This window comes from Carassius auratus, unplaced genomic scaffold (assembly GCF_003368295.1).
Source record: "Carassius auratus strain Wakin unplaced genomic scaffold, ASM336829v1 scaf_tig00005214, whole genome shotgun sequence".
Classification (NCBI taxonomy): Eukaryota; Metazoa; Chordata; class Actinopteri; order Cypriniformes; family Cyprinidae; genus Carassius; species Carassius auratus.
The window spans coordinates 1,450,846-1,468,062 of NW_020523638.1; the positions used below are offsets into that span (position 1 = coordinate 1,450,846).

The 17,217-nt window shown below is 36.0% G+C and overlaps 2 protein-coding genes across 4 annotated transcripts in view; one reads left to right on the forward strand and one right to left on the reverse strand.

Moving 5' to 3' along the window:
• LOC113070727 (solute carrier family 12 member 5-like) overlaps positions 1-5,111 on the forward strand; it is a 40,133-nt gene extending 35,022 nt beyond the window's left edge. For 2 of the 3 annotated variants that reach the window (XM_026244136.1, XM_026244138.1), the window contains 7 exons: positions 385-516; positions 628-735; positions 1,727-1,849; positions 2,221-2,435; positions 3,431-3,445; positions 3,610-3,743; positions 4,503-5,111. In XM_026244136.1, coding sequence (XP_026099921.1) covers positions 385-516; positions 628-735; positions 1,727-1,849; positions 2,221-2,435; positions 3,431-3,445; positions 3,610-3,743; positions 4,503-4,594 — 819 coding nt within the window. In that variant the 3' untranslated portion in view covers positions 4,595-5,111. The remainder of the gene's footprint in view (positions 1-384; positions 517-627; positions 736-1,726; positions 1,850-2,220; positions 2,436-3,430; positions 3,446-3,609; positions 3,744-4,502) is intronic. The other variant, XM_026244137.1, reaches the window with a different exon arrangement.
• A 6,305-nt stretch (positions 5,112-11,416) lies between these two features.
• Positions 11,417-14,090, reverse strand: rh50 (Rh50-like protein). Its single transcript, XM_026244056.1, has 2 exons — positions 13,513-14,090; positions 11,417-12,861 (listed from the first exon to the last, which is right to left on the reverse strand). Exons 1-2 carry the CDS (start codon positions 13,957-13,959, stop codon positions 11,866-11,868), a joined length of 1,443 nt encoding a protein of 480 aa, XP_026099841.1. The 5' UTR covers positions 13,960-14,090; the 3' UTR covers positions 11,417-11,865.
• Between the last annotated feature and the right edge of the window lie 3,127 nt (positions 14,091-17,217).

Here is a 17,217-nt window from a genome sequence, read left to right on the forward strand (position 1 = left end):
GAGTTATATGCATAGTTTACAGCGGTAACCAAAGAAACTCTGCATCGTTGTTGTTTCATAAGCACCGACTGCCGAGAGTGAATTTGCATCTCACTCAGCTCATAGTATCAATTTGCTTATAGAAAATCAATAAGGGAATTTAAACACAGCCATGAAAAATAATGATCGGTGCATCACTAATTAAAATACCACATAAAAGTTCTGAAATTGGAAATACAGTCAGAGTTGTCTTTTTAAATGATTATTATTAATTCTTCAATAGGTAGATCTTGTTTTTCATAAAGGTCAAAGTCAGGTACTCTTGGGTTGGTGAACATTGATTTAAAATAACTGTGTTTTAATATATTCTAAAATGATTTATCCATGTGATGACTTTAACTGTAGGTCTGGAGGAAGTGCAAGATCCGTATCTTCACTGTGGCTCAGATGGACGACAACAGCATTCAGATGAAGAAAGACCTGATGACGTTCCTCTATCATCTGCGATTTGATGCTGAGGTGGAGGTAGTTGAAATGGTGAGAAACACACACTCACTGCTTTCACACACACACACACACAGGCACACACACACACACACACAGGCACACAAACACATCCTTCTAACCTGTTCTTTCATTTACTTCAAGCACGACAGTGACATCTCGGCCTACACCTATGAAAAGACCCTGGTGATGGAGCAGCGGTCGCAGATCCTCAAGGAGATGCATCTGACCAAGAACGAGCGTGAGAGAGAGGTATTGTGGGAAATTATGACAAAATTCTCGTTTTTGGGTAACCTGTCCCTTTAAGGTCATTTTCTGTGTAAGTTGCGTGTTCTGTACATTTGTATTATATTTTAAATGCATATTAAATGCAGTCAGATTAATGTTAGAGTGCTTTTTTTGACCAGCTTAAATAGCACCTAGTTACATCTTTTAATGTCTTTTCATAATTACTTCAAAATTGTCTTAGAAATATGATGTACTGACAAGCATTTATAGTAACTAAAATATGCTTTAATGTCAATTCTATTAAAAAATGTATGTATTCAATATATTTGTTATAATACATTTGTAATAAAGTTGCATTTGCATTCAGTAATATATTAAGTTTAAATGTAATTTAACATGTTTCAAAACCTATTTCAAAGTAAATCTCTTAATGTGACATCATTACACTTGACATTTGATTATTATTTTATTAGATCTGACATTATATTATATTAAGTACACCTAAAAGAGTACCTAAATGTGTTAATAATCTATATAATCTATCTATCTATCTATCTATCTATCTATCTATCTATCTATCTATCTATCTATCTATCTATCTATCTATCTATCTATCTATCTATCTATCTATATATATATATATATATATATATATATATATATATATATATATATCCACTGTTAAGTTCTTTAACACAAGGTTTATTCTAATAAACAACATTTATGTTGTTAATGTTGTTAAAGTTAGACATTTACTAAAAACAAATGCTTCTGATATCATGTTGATCCAAACCTGTGACTTTCTTTCGTATGTGGATTGAACAATACCATAAATAACATAACATAATAGTTATTGTATGTAGATAAAGAAGAAACACTACCGGGCCGATCAAACTACAGAACTGTAACTAATTGTTACATAAAGAGATGAACAGTTGTGACAGATCATTATTATAGTATAAATCTGATTTGACTGTTTGAATCAATCTAACAGCGCTGATGTTGTCCTCTTCAGATTCAGAGCATCACAGACGTGTCCCGTGGCTCAATACGGCGAAAGAACCCTTCAAACCTGCACCCCCAGAGGAGCATCGCAGAGGAGTCGGTGGGAGGAAGCGAAGAGAAACCTGAGGAGGAGGTGACTGCTGTCTCTCAGCTTGTTCTTTATGATATTATTCATCAAGTGAGAGAAAGTGTGATTTTGTGCTTGTTTTTTCATCTGAGCTAATCACGTCCTTCCTCCTTCTGGCCGATTAGGTGATAGCACGGACATATCAGCCATGATGATAGCATCTCTTTATCACTTTCTATTTTTGCAGTTCTCTCTCTTCTCTTCTAGAAAATCATTCTCTTCTTGTTAACACCCTGGCAGTGCATCTCTTCCCCCTCGATTTCTCTGTTTTTCTTTATCCTTTTGAAATAAGTGTTTACCAGAAAAACAACAATTCTCGCTTCTTAATTTTTTTTTTATCCCTGTCTACCCTCTCACTCTTTTTACCTTTCTCTTAGTCTGTCCGTCTTTCCCGTCCTCGACAGGTTCAGCTCATTCAGGGCAAAAATGCCACCCCCACCCCCACTAGCCCCACCTCCCCAATTGCTCCCACACCAGCAGCCGTGAGCCCCGGAGAGGAGGTGCAGATGACCTGGACGGACGATGTAGAGAAGCCCAATAACCCAGCTGTGGTCAACCCTGAGAGCATGAAGGATATGTTCAACATGAAACCGTGAGTCAATGTGATGCCGGGCTCTACTAAGTATGTTTTGTGTCTGGTGAATACAAAAGCTTTAACAAATCAATAGAAAAAGGGGTTGAAGTTATTAAGGAAATGTTCAGTCAGTCATTGTATTATTCTAGTAGCTGAAGGTGAGATGTTAGTCATAAAGATGCATCGGCAGAATTGAACAACAACAAAACTATAGGCCAGTGTTGATAGAGATATTTTACTTATTAATCATTTGACCATGAAACAGCAGATCATTGTATTGACTCTTCAGTTTAACAAAGTTTAACTACAGCCCCACAAAGATGTGCAAGAGCTATTTTAAATGTCATTTAGGCATTTCCTCTGAGCATTGCTCATTGATCAAAGTATTGATCAGTTAGTTGGATGTAAACAAGCTTACAATGAAAGACATAATCAAAAAGTAATAATTTTTTTATCATAAATACAATTTATAATAATGTATAATCATTTTAACAATTTTGTATTTAATCATTTATTTAAACAACAATTATACATAATTTTCAATATATATTTATAATTAAAACAAAAGTTAATTAATTAAAATATATTATGCAACAACAACAAAAAACATTTCCAATGTCAATGTGATTGTATAGCTTTTTATTAGTTTTTCTTTTGCATATGTGCAGCAAATATCAGTAATGCAAGTTAAACTACTCTGAAACAGAAACACTTTCGTCATTATTAGAATAAGTTTATTGTAGCACTTGCATTCGTTTTAGTTGATTAGCTAACTTTAGATAAACAAATTAGCAGTGAGAATGACACAAAAGCTAAAGATATTAGTCTAACAAACCATCCATGGTTTTAACTTGATCAGTGATTGCCAGAGATATTGCTGTACAAAATTTTGGTGCATCCCTATACTTAAAAGTTGCCTTCCAAATCACTGAGATGTGGTCAAAGTTGTACCCCTGCTGTATTTCTCTGTTCACCATGTTGTTCACTGTTACTTTCCTTTGCTTATGCCTCAGGGAATGGGAGAACCTGTGAGTACACTTTTAAAATAATAGTAAAATTATTTCATTTCATACCTTCTGATTATTTTAAGAGATGAAGCACTTAATTATCACAACACTTCATATCTCTCTGACAAATGTAAAAATATGTTAAATATTTTATAAAGAAACCTCATATTTGGTGTTTTGTACAGGAATCAGTCCAATGTCAGACGCATGCACCACGCGCAGGAACTCAATGGGGTCATTGTAAAGAAGTCAAAAGAAGCTAAACTAGTCCTGCTGAACATGCCGGGACCACCTAAGAACCGCAATGGAGAAGAGAACTGTATCCTTTTTTCTTCTAAAAATCTGTGACTTCATACTTTCTGACAGTGACTTTATGTCCTGCTCTCATGTAAATGTAAAAGTTTGCCTCTTAAAGCTACAGGTTGTAGGTCCTGCCACTAGAGGGTGCACTATAAAAAGAGTAATAATTGCTTGGTTTGATGACGCTAAGAAGGAGCGTGAAATGATGGGATGTGTTGTCTTCTACCCAACCGCTGAATGCCATCAATCAGACGGAAAGATAAATCATGGATGTAACGCGAGTTCAACGATTTGCGTGAGTAGATTACATAAAAAGTCAATGCAAAGATGCGATCAGACTATGGATCAGACGCGTTCTTGCGTTTGGCGTGTATGCCCCATCATACTAATTTTGTTGATAGTTATAATTGCATACGTTTTCTGTAAAGATACGAATCAAACCAACTCACCTTTCGAATACAACGCAAGCAAGATCTGCATCTCTTTCTAGTTAAAGTTTGTCGCGAAACTACTTCCACATTCGTCCACAACATTGTTGTCAAATGGTTTCTACTTCTGTAAAGGCGGTAACAAAGGATAACTAACGTCATTGACAGGCGACTGCACTGCCCCGGTTCACTGTTTAGAATGGCCATTTTCTCATGATTTACAAGTAGTTGAAAACATTAGAGATATTGTTAGTAATCAGCTGGACAAAATATATAAAACTAGCCTAGTGGTTTTGGGATATTATACTGCAAATATCTTAAAAATTGTACCTTTAACTGCAGTCACACAGACATGGAGTTCCTCGAGGTTTTGACTGAGGGTCTCAACAGGGTCCTCCTCGTGCGTGGAGGTGGACGTGAGGTCATCACCATCTACTCTTGAGGGGCTCAGCTCAACCACCAAATATTCCTCACCCCTCGTCCCTCACTGCATAGACGGAACGTCCCAGTAACCCCGACCTACACCATGAGCAATAACGCCCCAGCACATGACTTTGCACTACATAGTCTAAAAAGACACCAGCTTAGTAGATGTCACTTATTCCACATGATTACGTTTAATCCCTCTCTATCTTCCTTCTATTGGTTCAATTCTCACCTCAGAAACTCAACAGTGTACGTCTCACACAGATCAGTAAATGACTGAGTTAGTCTTTATTACTAGATTCTGACTAATTTCCAAAAGCCGGAGGCACCTGACCAAATACTCTGATCCATCTACTCTTTATTTAATATTATATACTGTATCATAACAAAACACTTTTAGGGGACGGTGACACTAGATTTTTAGCATGCAAAACAACTTTATTTTAAATGGGCACTTCAAAACAGTCAATATTAAATGTTAAAATGTGGCATTTATTCATTTGTTTAGTGACCATTGAAAACCATCCAGCTTTTTTGAAGTTTGTTTTTTATCAAACCTTGCATTACACTGCCTTTCAAAAGTTTGGGGTCAGTAAGATTTTAAAATGTTTTTGAAGTACGTCTTTTATGCTCAACAATGTGTTCATTAGATTCAAAAACAAGGTAATTTTACTATTTAAAATTACAGTTTTCTGCTTTCATACATTTTAAAATGTAATTTATTCCTGTGATCAAAGCTGAATTTTCAGCATCATTACTCCAGTCTTCAGTGTCACATGATCTTTCAGAAATCATGCTAATATGTTGATTTGCTGCTCAAGAAAACATTTCTTATTATTATTAATGCTAAAATCTGTTGTACTGCTTAATATTTTTGGTGGAAATTGTGATTTTTTTTTTTTCAGGACTAATTGATGAATATACTCACTTTTTAGTTTTATAGTGTGTCCATGCTAAAAAAAAAAAAAAAACACACACACACACAAAAAAAAAAAACTCTTACCAACCCCAAACCTTTGATTGATGATGACAAATCCCAAAACTCAGAGATTCCTCCATGTTTAAACATCAGAATGATATTCAAATCCACTTCTGGTCAAACATTTTATAGCTATTTGAATAGGCAGCTCAAAGTCTGCCAAATTGTCAGTATGCAGCAAGCATTGTCTGCATTCTTCCTGTTTGTTTGCATAAGAATGGAAGCAAATGAAATCTAGTGTGACCTTCCCTTTATGCTTTATATTTTGTTGCTATACTGTCTCTCTATTGTTTCATTATTTCTCACAGGGTAAATTAGAGTGGAATCTTTCTTTGCTGAAAACAAGTCTTCCAGTGTACCACGAAAATGTCCGAAGTGTGTTTTTACACCAAGGACAGAACTGACCAGGGTTTAATGTGAGCCAGGTGTAAGCACTTCTGGATCAATGACTATCAGCTTTGCCCTCAACCATCTGCATGTCCTCTGACTACATCAGCCTTTTACGAGTTGTGAACACAGTACAATATGAGATAGCTGGACCGTGTGTGTGTGTGTGTGTGTGTGTGCGTGTGAAGAGGGTTGAAGGCTGTGTTCCTTTCACAAATATGTTCACTTAAAATATCATCAGCAGACATGAATTATATTGCTCAATCACAAGCGTGTACATACTGTGAAGAGTCTGAACAGAACTGCTGTATAACTGAAAACCCATAAACAGTTCAAATATTCCATCAAGATATAATCCTGAATAATCTCATTTAATAGTAGAATCACATATATATCAAGACAATGTAAATAGAAAAGAATTGGTATTTATATTTCAAATATTTATTTACAGAGAAATTATTTATTCATCCAGCAATTTCTGATTGATTGTAAACATGGAAAAACATGGTATTTACATCTCTTGCCAAATCCCTAAATATAAACCGTGCCATATATGATGAAAAAAAAAAAGTGAACAAATAAAACATTTTCCTAGAAGAAACAGACAGTGCTGGGTCACAACATTCAAACATATCATGCGTCTGATATTGCCAGTTACTTTGTAAAGCAGATGCTGTTTTATTCTAACAAAACCATCCTTTTTCACCAAATCAGATTTGTGAACAAAAGCATATTTTAACTGCATAGTATTTTAGAATCATATCTAATGTTTGTCATAAATGTCTGAAATTTTCGTTTATTTTTTACATTTGTAAAGACGACACAACTTTGCTATATTTAAGCAGCATCTGTGAGCGACTGATGCCGACTGTTCGACTCGCAAGCACGAAAATATTAATTAGTTCATGTGTGGTAGAAATAGAAGATATTAAAACATTTATCTAAAGAACTAGTTTATTTATTTATTTTGTAAAATTGCAAAGGAATATATTAAATGACTTAATAGACTAGTAAAATATCGTCTTGTGTAACTGTGAAATTAAAAAAAGGAAATACCTAACTATGTGTTTTAAAATTTTAAATCAAATTGTGCTGAGTTTGCTGCTACCGTCATCAAAATGTAAATATATTGCACTCCCCCAAAACATAAGACTGAAAACAAAAGAAAAAAAATGCTATATTTATAGATTTTATGCATTTAAATTGAAAGTGTGTTACATTCAGACCCCCATAAATTAGGTCATTTTTCAGGCAATGTTTTACAGGCTTTCGAGTATTATTACTCAGAGACAGGAAGTACTTTACTGGCAAAACCTCTCAGATAGTTTGTCAAAACGCTACCATTAGTCTGTCCTAATACTCAAGCATACGTCATTTTACCTCTTACATTATCACGTCCACACTTGTAGTAGAAAGCTAGTGTGTAAAGTTAATAGAATTGATATTTAACTAAATTGTTTGCGGAAAAAAAATAAAATGATTCGCTAAGTACATTTTCTTTATCAGCATTCTAGTTATGCTCAGAATCAAGTGATCTTTTTTAATCCGAAACAGGAAATGCAAAGTGCTACCTATCATAATTCTTCCAAGTTTATTGCCTTTGATTCCAGCTAAAATTACAATCTTATCTGAAGGAACTTTTGCATTGCTGTACGTCTGAATTTTCAACACAAAAGACGAGTTTGGCTTGTTTGGAGTCCTATGCAATTACAGTTTAGTAAGTTCTTTGAGGGTCTAAAACTACTTTCTACTGAATTGTTTATAGTGGTACTATTGAGTATTATAGATAGAAATCAGAGCTTCCGTATCTGCCAGGGTGACTTGCAGTTTGATGAGAACTTTCCACATTATTTAAAGTCATGCAAAGGGAAACATGCTGGGACAGTGTCACGATTAAGCCATATTGGCTGCGTGCTGTTGGATACAGAGGTTTCACTCTGCGGATGATAATGGAGATGTCCCGTTCATCATGAAGTACAGTATAGTATATCTGAATTGAATTCACATTGATGCAAAGGGCTTTTTGATATCCTTTTTATCAGATTCGTCTTATCCTTCCCCAAAGCTTAAGGCATAAAGAAGTTTCATAAACCTTGTGTTGTATAGCATGTCGTTCCTTATCTTCCCTTGAAAGGGGCAGTAAACTCGAAAGTCACCCCAAATTGGCCAAAGCATAACTAGAAAAAAGCACTGTGAAAATTCAGAGTTGGTTTCTTTCCCACATATCTAAATTCAGTCACTTTTAATCTTTATTTCACGTCCTTGCTATGGAGCACTGCTGTAGGAAACCTGAAGTAAACATCTTTAGAATGCATCGAGATTCATCGTGATGCTTTTTATGCAATGCTGACTTGTAACTATCCTGCAACAGTGGTACTAGTCGACCAACAGGGCTTCTAAAATAACCAGCGAGCTGAATTTGAAATGGCAGGTGTTTCAGAAGGTGCTAATGGTATTTGTTAGTGACTGCTGAAGCGGCGTGTATGGAAACGTTCAAGCGCAATATTGAGAACGCTGACTTGTGTGGAAGAGCTATTTAGCCAGACTTGAAGTTAATCGAGGGAAGAGGAGTTGCCACAGTTGATTTATCATCTTGTATTGGGATATACACTTTAAGAAATAAAGGTCCTGTATTTGGATCAGTGGGTCTGTGAAGAACCTTTAAAGGAATAGTTTGCCCCAAAATTTGATGACAATTTACTCTCAGGCCTTCCAAGTTCTCGATCAGTTTGTTTCTTCTTCGGAACAGATTTGGCAATATTTTGCATTGCGTCACTTGCTCACCAATGGAGTGAATGGGTGCCGTCAAAATGAGTGTCCAAAAAGCTGATAAAGACATCACAGTAATCCACACCACTCCAGTTCATCAGTAACATCTTCTGAAATCAAAAGCTGTGTGTTTGTAAGAAACAAATCCATCATTAAGAGGTTTTAATTTTAAACTGTCACTTCTGGCCAAAATGTCAGTATTGTTATCAAAATCCTCTGACATATTTGTTTACAATTATGTCGGTCTGTTTTTACTTGTAAACTGTGCTTGATCTGTGCATATTTCTCTCCTAATTCCGTCTAGATGACTTATGTAATTTTACAGATAAAGGTCTCATACTTTAGTCTCAAGATCTCAAACAACAGTTTAAAGTTGAAAACACACAATGGATTATTGTGATGCTTTTATCAGTTGTTAAAAGCTCTTAAAAGCAGTTGTTGAACTCTCATTCTGATGGCACCCATTCACTCCAGAGGATCCATTGGTGAGCAAGTGATCGCTATAGATCACTATAGATATAAGAATTAAAAAACTTCTTGTGTAAGATTGTTTCTTGCACAATAAATTTTTACAAACAAAATACAACATTTCACAATAGACAGAATAAATAAAGTAGAATAAAAAAAAATATCAAATAAAAAAAATTATATTTATTAACCATTTATGGATTTAATGCTACATTTCTCCAATTCTGTTTTGATGAAGAAACCAACTCATCCCCATCTTCTTGGATGGCCTGAGGGTGAGTTAATATTTAGCAAATTGTCCTTTTTGAGTAAGCTATTCCTTCAGCATCCATTCTAGAAAAAGGTTCTTCAGATTATTAAATATTTTTCACACTAAGCTCTTTTAAGAACTGTTCAAAGAAAGGAACCCAAAATTAAATTGCTACAAAACCCCACTTTTGGGATCTTTATTTTTAAGAGTGAACAGACAGAAGAGGCTTCAGCAGTCACTTTAGTTTGGCGAGAGAAATGAATCATCATTCATCATCGTTCAGTGCTCCTGTTTCAGCATGTTGGTGTTTTAACGGATTCACATAGCCTCACCTCAATCATCGTTTCAGATTTGAAGCATTTATTCTGATTTTCTAATGGCAACGTACATCTTCTGAAACTTTCCCAGCAGTGTGCAGGAGCGTTTCTACACAGCCAACATTTCTACTTTCTCCATAGGAGGGCAGTTTGACACGTTTTGTATGGTAGTCTGTGTAGATCCAAAGACAGTGATTTGATTCGTGATGTGTTTTGTTTTCTGCTTCAGTATTTTACAAGCAGTCATAATGGTGTGTTTGTGAGTGTGATTGTAACGGGGAAAGAGGTGGTGTGTCTGTTTCTTTATGTATATGACTGTGTGACATATCACTCTGATGGAAAAAAGAGAGGTTTAACTGTGGCAGTTACTTTTGTAAATATATGACACATTATAGTTATCTTAGCCTAGCTGTTTAATTTGTGTGTCCATGCAAGTTTAATATTTTAAAAATAAATATAAAATTGTGTCTCAGTTGTGTTATATGAAAATGTATTTAAACTAGATATCTTAAATTGTTGTTTTATCTTGTCAAAAGCTTCTATGTTCTATCAATAATGGTTTCTCTGGACCATTTTATAGATTTGTCTGCACAAAATGCAATAAAGTTCAAGTTATTTATTACAATTACTTTTGAGTATTCATTTGTAAACAAAAGAAATCATTGGTTGTTTTTTTCTAATGAGCTGAATATTGTGGAGTTATAGGGTGTGAATTATCCTCAGCAACAATATTTATTTTCAAACATTTTATTCAGAATTTAAATTACTTGTGTTCAGAAGTAAAAAAAAAAAAAAAAAGACATAAAAAATAAATTAAATGACAAATGTCCAAAACAACCAAGAAAAATTGCTTTCAGCAATCACAGTCGAACACAATCTTTTTTTTTTTTTACATTCTTCGAATGAGGTGAAATAATTATATGTTGCATATTTTGAGAAAGTGTCATAAGTCAGCATTAAAACTCTGACACTGAGCAGCCTACAACATTACACAAAAGACTGTCACTTTATTTAACTGCATGCATTTACAGCCTAACTTGTTAATATTCTAACGGCAGCAATAGATTTTATATACTGTACATCCAATAAAACTGTATATGAGTATATGCTAATATGTTTATGCGCATATCTATCTGTCTAAACAGACATATAGAAGAGATAAAGCATGACCCCAAGGAATACAGTCAAACTGTTAATTTATAACTTTTCATCAAGATTCATCATCTCTAAATGTAATGTAGTTCATATTTTATAGTGTTTTCACACTTGTAGTGCACTTTAAATTTTAAAGTTAAAAAAAGAAGAAACTGCAGATAATATTACTGATATAAAAAAGCCACATAAGCATACCTAAAAAGAAAGACTTTCGTGTTTCTTAACACACTTAATTACACTTTTAATAAATGCACTTTGTGATAATGTTAAATTCAGCATTTTACCGTAAAGTCCATTTTATATTATTATGTTTTATCAGTCTTTCGTCAGTCTTTAAATAAGTATTTATTTTATGCTTATTAAGTACTTTTTAAGGATTATAATGAATGTATTTTAAATGCACTACATTGCGACTTCATTACAATTATGTATAAATACATGAGATAGATGTTTCAATAGAAATTACAATACAATATATTTTGCTTAGCAAATTTCCCACATTTCAATAGAAGTAATTATGAAGTTATGATGCATTTAATTCCTACTTAATTGGGTCAGAAAACTTACTTAAGTTCAGCTATTACATGTAAAATAAATGTAAACTATTTTAATTCAGTTGCAAATAACACAAAATCTTGCATTAAAGTATATATTGTTCAATAACTCTTTTTTTTTATTTTGCTAAAGAGCAGCATACTTCTTTTTCACAAGGGTAATCTGAAATGTATCAATGAATTAGATGATCCATAAAATATATTCTACAAATAAACATTTTATCAAAATCAAACATTACATGTTATATATTTTGATACGCCGTATACAAAACTCATTCTATATCATATATTAAAAAAAAGAAAAGTGTGTGTGGGGGGGGGGTCAATACAATTACAGTTAGTTAGTTACACTGTACTCAGTGCTGAAGTTCACAACAGTCATTTACACTTATTCCTCATTTTCATGCTTCACTCAGCATCAGTTTTGTTTGTGTCTTTGAGAACACAGGACCATATGTCCTGCGGTCCGTTTACACAGTTGTAGTCTTGAGGAACATTAAAGAAGAGCTCATCATCGAAGCATTTCTCATCACTGGGGGAAGCCAGATAGGGTAGTTTGAGTACCACACCAGTCAGCAAACCCCCGACTGCCGCCACTGCAATAGTCCCGAATACAGCAGCCACCTGAAAGAGGGCCTGTTCCTGTGCGGTCCGACCCAAACCCGCTTCCAGATCCGGGATCAGTTCCTGCAGCTTCGCTAGCAGAGGGTCTCCTTCTGGAGGGGCCCGATGAGAGAAGGTCTGGTAGAGACTGGGGCCATACGTTTCCTCGGTCGCCAGCAGGATGGCACAGATTCCGGCTAGGCTGGAAATCAGTCCCGTCAGGCCGTGCAGGTTGTGTATGCCACACTGATCCTGCAACCGCAGCCGGCGAGCCAGGAACGGGCTCAGGTATTTGTACCCCAGCATGCATGCAATGCATCCCAAGATGCCCAGCACATAAGCAGCGACCGGCGAAATCATCATATCCACCGAAGCACCGACAGTTACTCCACCAGCCAACGTAACGTTCTGTACATCAGCCATGCTGATCTTGCCGTTCTTGCTGAGCATGCTGGACAGAGCAAAGGCGGTGATTGTAGAGGCACTGAGACCTATAAATGTGTGGAGAACAGCTCGGTGCTGGTCGTCACCCTTGAAAGTCAATGCTGAGTTAAAAGAGGGCCAAAACACCCAGAGGAACAGGGTTCCCATTACAGATAGCACGTCTGACTGATAACTTGTCGCCTCTTTTGGATGTCCCTCGCTTAGACTTGGCCTGTACAGGACAAAGGTGACACCCAGTCCGAAGTAGCAGGCGAAAATGTGGATGAGGATCGAGCCACCAGCATCGTTGATCTTCAGGTATTTCACTACAGCCCATTCTGTGATCCCAAACACAGGGATCTCCAGCAAGGCCATGATCTGCACAATACACAGTATGTAGAATGAGCTAATTTACATATTCATTTAGCAGATGCTTTTATCCAAAGCTATTTACAACTTATAAATTAGGTAATACAAGGGTTTGATCATGGTGATTTAAATGCACAAACAAAAGTGTGATTATTACATGATTAAGCCATCCTTATACTTAGTGTGATGCCTAGGTAGCATTTTAAGGCTTAATGAGTTAATTAGTTTGCTTCTTAGGATGCATCATTTAACCAAATGTAAAGGCATCATTGCATATCCACTGCAAAGCATGCAATCCCATAATGCATTATGCCAAACTTAATGAAAAAAATAATAAATAAATGTACATTTCAATATATAGTGAGACATTTCAATAAAACTGTTAAGGGTAATTGAAAATGTATTATTTTACCCAACAATTGTAAATTTTTATGATTATTAAAGCATTTTTACACATCAGAGTTAAGGCGCAATGCATCATAAAAGCCAGACTAAAAATGATTCCTGCTCCGGCCCACCTCCGCCCCTAGCATGCAATCTGCAGTTACAATTATGGTGAAAATCAATTTATGCCACCTCTGAGCAGAAAATAAGGCAAAACACCTTTTGTAGATCCAATATCTAATTTCAAGCCACCTGCTGCAAAAATAATCAACTTACCAAGAGTTGCACAGGGCTCGTCTTCCCCAACACTGCTCCAAAAGAGATGAGCACGACAGCACAGGCAAACTCAGCATTGATCAGATTCAGCACACCAAGATGAATCTTCCCATCAGAGTAAAACTGAAAGAAGCCCTGCACCAGAATGGCCCACTGAATGGTAAATGTGGCGATTAGGAAGTTAAACACCATTCCACCGAATCCATAGCGTCGGAAAAATGCCAGAAGGCAGCCGAATCCAAGAAATATCATCACCTGAATGTCAGCAAAAAATGGATAGTTCTGATACAATGAGTTCTCCATTGGCTTTGTCTGGTTGTTCTGTAGAAGTGCATTAGCATCATCTTCATATGTCACAAAGAATGCATAGAGAACCACAATCAGGACCTCTAATGCAAAAATGAGTGCAGGGAGCCGCACACGCAGATTGGTAGATTTATTCTTCATTTTGACTGTAACTGAGCACACAGCCAGCAGCTCTGCCTCACTTTCTGTAACACTTATTTATTTTATCTACTGTAGTTTGATAAGCAGAATGCTGGCCATTGGCTAAAACTTAAAGTTACATCATCCACATGCTGCTTTAGGCAAAGTGTAGGGGAAGCCAACTGCACTTTGTTCTTAGTCATACCCATTCCAAGGATTTTAAATTACTCAGCGGTTTTTAATCATTCTTTTTTTATTCAACTGGATATAGTAAAGACATTTAAATCTAATCTAATCTAAATAAAAAAAGTAACTGATAGAAAGAGAAACGTTATTATCATGTTTATTGCACAGATCAATGGCACAGTCATGATAGAAGCTCACAGCTGAGTTCAGAGCAATGCACTTTCAACAGGGGATCACATTATTGCTTCCTAATAGAGCTGATAACACAGAATAAAACATTCTGCTCATTTGCATTTAAATACGCATAAATGCATCTTTTAAAAAGCCAGTGAGATTTCATGTGAAAGATGCAAACGATGATGAAGCCATGAGAGTAAAAAGAAAATCCAATCAGTTTATAATTGTGTTTTAAATCTTGTTGAGATTAAGGAAAAGTATTGTGGAAGCTTTCAGCTGTGTGTTTATGTACAGTATGTTAACTGCTGGATGGTCACGCAGAAAGACAGAAAGAGACCAATTGACAGACAGATCAATCTAAAGACAGGCCGATAGATTGATTGATAGTATGCACACTATGAACTTTTGTTTGGAAGTTCATGCTGACACATGAGAACAAACAGCACCTATGTGTCTATATTAATCTGAGGATAAGATTATATTCTGTCTACGTAAATGCAAGAAATCCTTGAGTGTCTATTTATGGAAGATAATGTTCTCAACATTTCGGTCTACGTATGTTATACCCTTTTTCACAGACTGTTTCCACAGTTAATAACATCGTAAATCTAACAGTTTTTATATATACATATTGTCCTGTGGCTCAGTGGTAGAGCATTGCTTTAGCAGTCCAAAAGGTTGTGGGTTCATTTCCCAGGGAACAGACATACTGGTAAAGAATTAAAAACAATTTTTGTAACCTGAATGCACTGTAAGTCGCTTTGGATATTACATGCTTTAGCGTCTGCAAAATGCATAAATGTAAGTATAAATTGAAAAGTGTAATGTATATAAGGAAAAATCTCAATAAATTAGAATGTCATGGAAAAGTTCATTTAGTAATTAAACTCAAATTGAGAAACTCAGTGATAAAAATAAATTCAGTGCACACAGACTGAAGTAGTTTAAGTATTTGGTTTCTTTGACAGTGGCCTTCAGCTCATCTGCATTGTTTGGTCTCTTGTTTCTCGTTTTCCTCTTGACAATAGCTCATAGATGCTCTCTGGGGTTCAGGTCTGGTGAGTTCACTGGCCAGTTAAGCACACCAACACCATGGTCATTTAACTAACTTTTGGTGCTTTTGACAGTGTGGACAGGAGCCAAATCCTGCTGGAAAATGAAATCAGCATCTTCAAAAAGTTGCTCAGCATAAGGAAGCATGAAGTGCTCCAAGATTCCTTGGTAAACGGGTGAAGTTACTTTGGTTTTCAAAAAACAAAATGGACCAACACCAGCAGATGACCCCAAATCATCATAGACTGTGGAAACTTAACACTGGACTTCAAGCAACTTGGGCTATGAGCTTCTCCATCCTTCCTCCAGACCAGGGGTAGGCAACGTTGGTCCAGGAGTGCCGATGTCCAGCAGAGTTTAGCTCCAACCCTGGAAAGAAAACTCACTTGTCTATAGCCTTAGTAATCCTGAAGACATTGATTAGCTTGTTCAGGTGTGTTTGAAGTAATACAAATAATACAATTAATACAATACAAGTAATAAAATTTTTGTCAATGGAGTCCCATTGGAGTCCCAAGTGTCCCATTCAGGTCCTGAGAGATGGTGGTGCCCAGAAATATGAATGACACTACTGTTGTTTATGATGGTGTTTATGATGCTGAGTGGGGGGAGACCAGGGGAGTTTCCACTGAAGTCCACTGTGATCTCCACAGTTTTGAGCGTGTTCATCTCCAGTTTATTGTGTCTGAATCAGACAGCTCTTTAAACCCCTTCAGACTCTAAAGTCTCCATCCTGGATGAGGCCAATTACTGTAGTGTCATCTGCTAACTTCATGAGCTTGGCAGAGGGATCCTTTGCAGTGAAGTCATTGGTGTAAAGGGAGAAGAGAGAAAAGGGAGACCAAATTTGGACATGAGGAGGTTTGGGATGACAGCGTTGAAGGCCGAGCTGATGTTCACAAATAGGATTCTCACATAAGTCCCTGGTCTGACTAGATATTGTAGTATGTAATGCAGTCCCATGTTGATTACATCATCCAAAGACCTATTTGCTCTGTAACCAATCTGCAGGGGGTCCAGCAAGGGTCCAGTGATGTCCTTCAGATAAGCCAACAGTAAAAGTCCTGTGATTTTGGGTTTCTTTAGAATGGGGACGATGGTGGAGCATTTGAAGCAGGAAGGAACTTCACACAGTGATCTTTTGAAGATTTGTGCAAAGATTGGGGCCAGCTGGCCTGCACAGGATTTCAGACAGGCTATTTCTATTTGGCAGGTTGCTGGCTGGAGATGGTGGTGGATCCATGAAGAGAAGGTCAGAATGGGTGACCTTTAAATTTGACATCTTTCTTATTTATTTTTATTTATTTTTAACCAGAGTCATCAAACTGTATTTTTCACATTACATTATGGAAATGCTATCGAGGATTTTTTTATTTTTATTTTGCTGTTAGGGCAAATAGAAATGGAAAATGTATAGTTTCCATTCATAACTACAGATGTTTTCCAAACTATGATGACTTCTGCTTCTGCGAATACCAGAAATGTGAAATAAGTCTATACAGTTCAGACTAATTTTTTAAATTTGCTTTATCCAAAACGACTTCGTTTTCTTATTATATTTTATCAGTATATGGCGTTCCTTGGAATCGAACCCATGACCTTGACTAATGCTGAAAGTGTACACAGTATCCAGAAGAGAATGGCATATCATAGCCATTCTATGTACTAGTAAAAAAAAAAACGGGTGACTTTCGTATATTTGTCTTCACGGCATATCAGAAACAGTGAAATGAACAAGCACATATTTGTTTATACATATTAACTATTTGTATTCAGCTAGTATCTGTTTACACTGCACTGAAAAATGTTGGTCTAGAAACATTTTCACTCAGAAATGTAACAAATAATTACATTTTTACTATA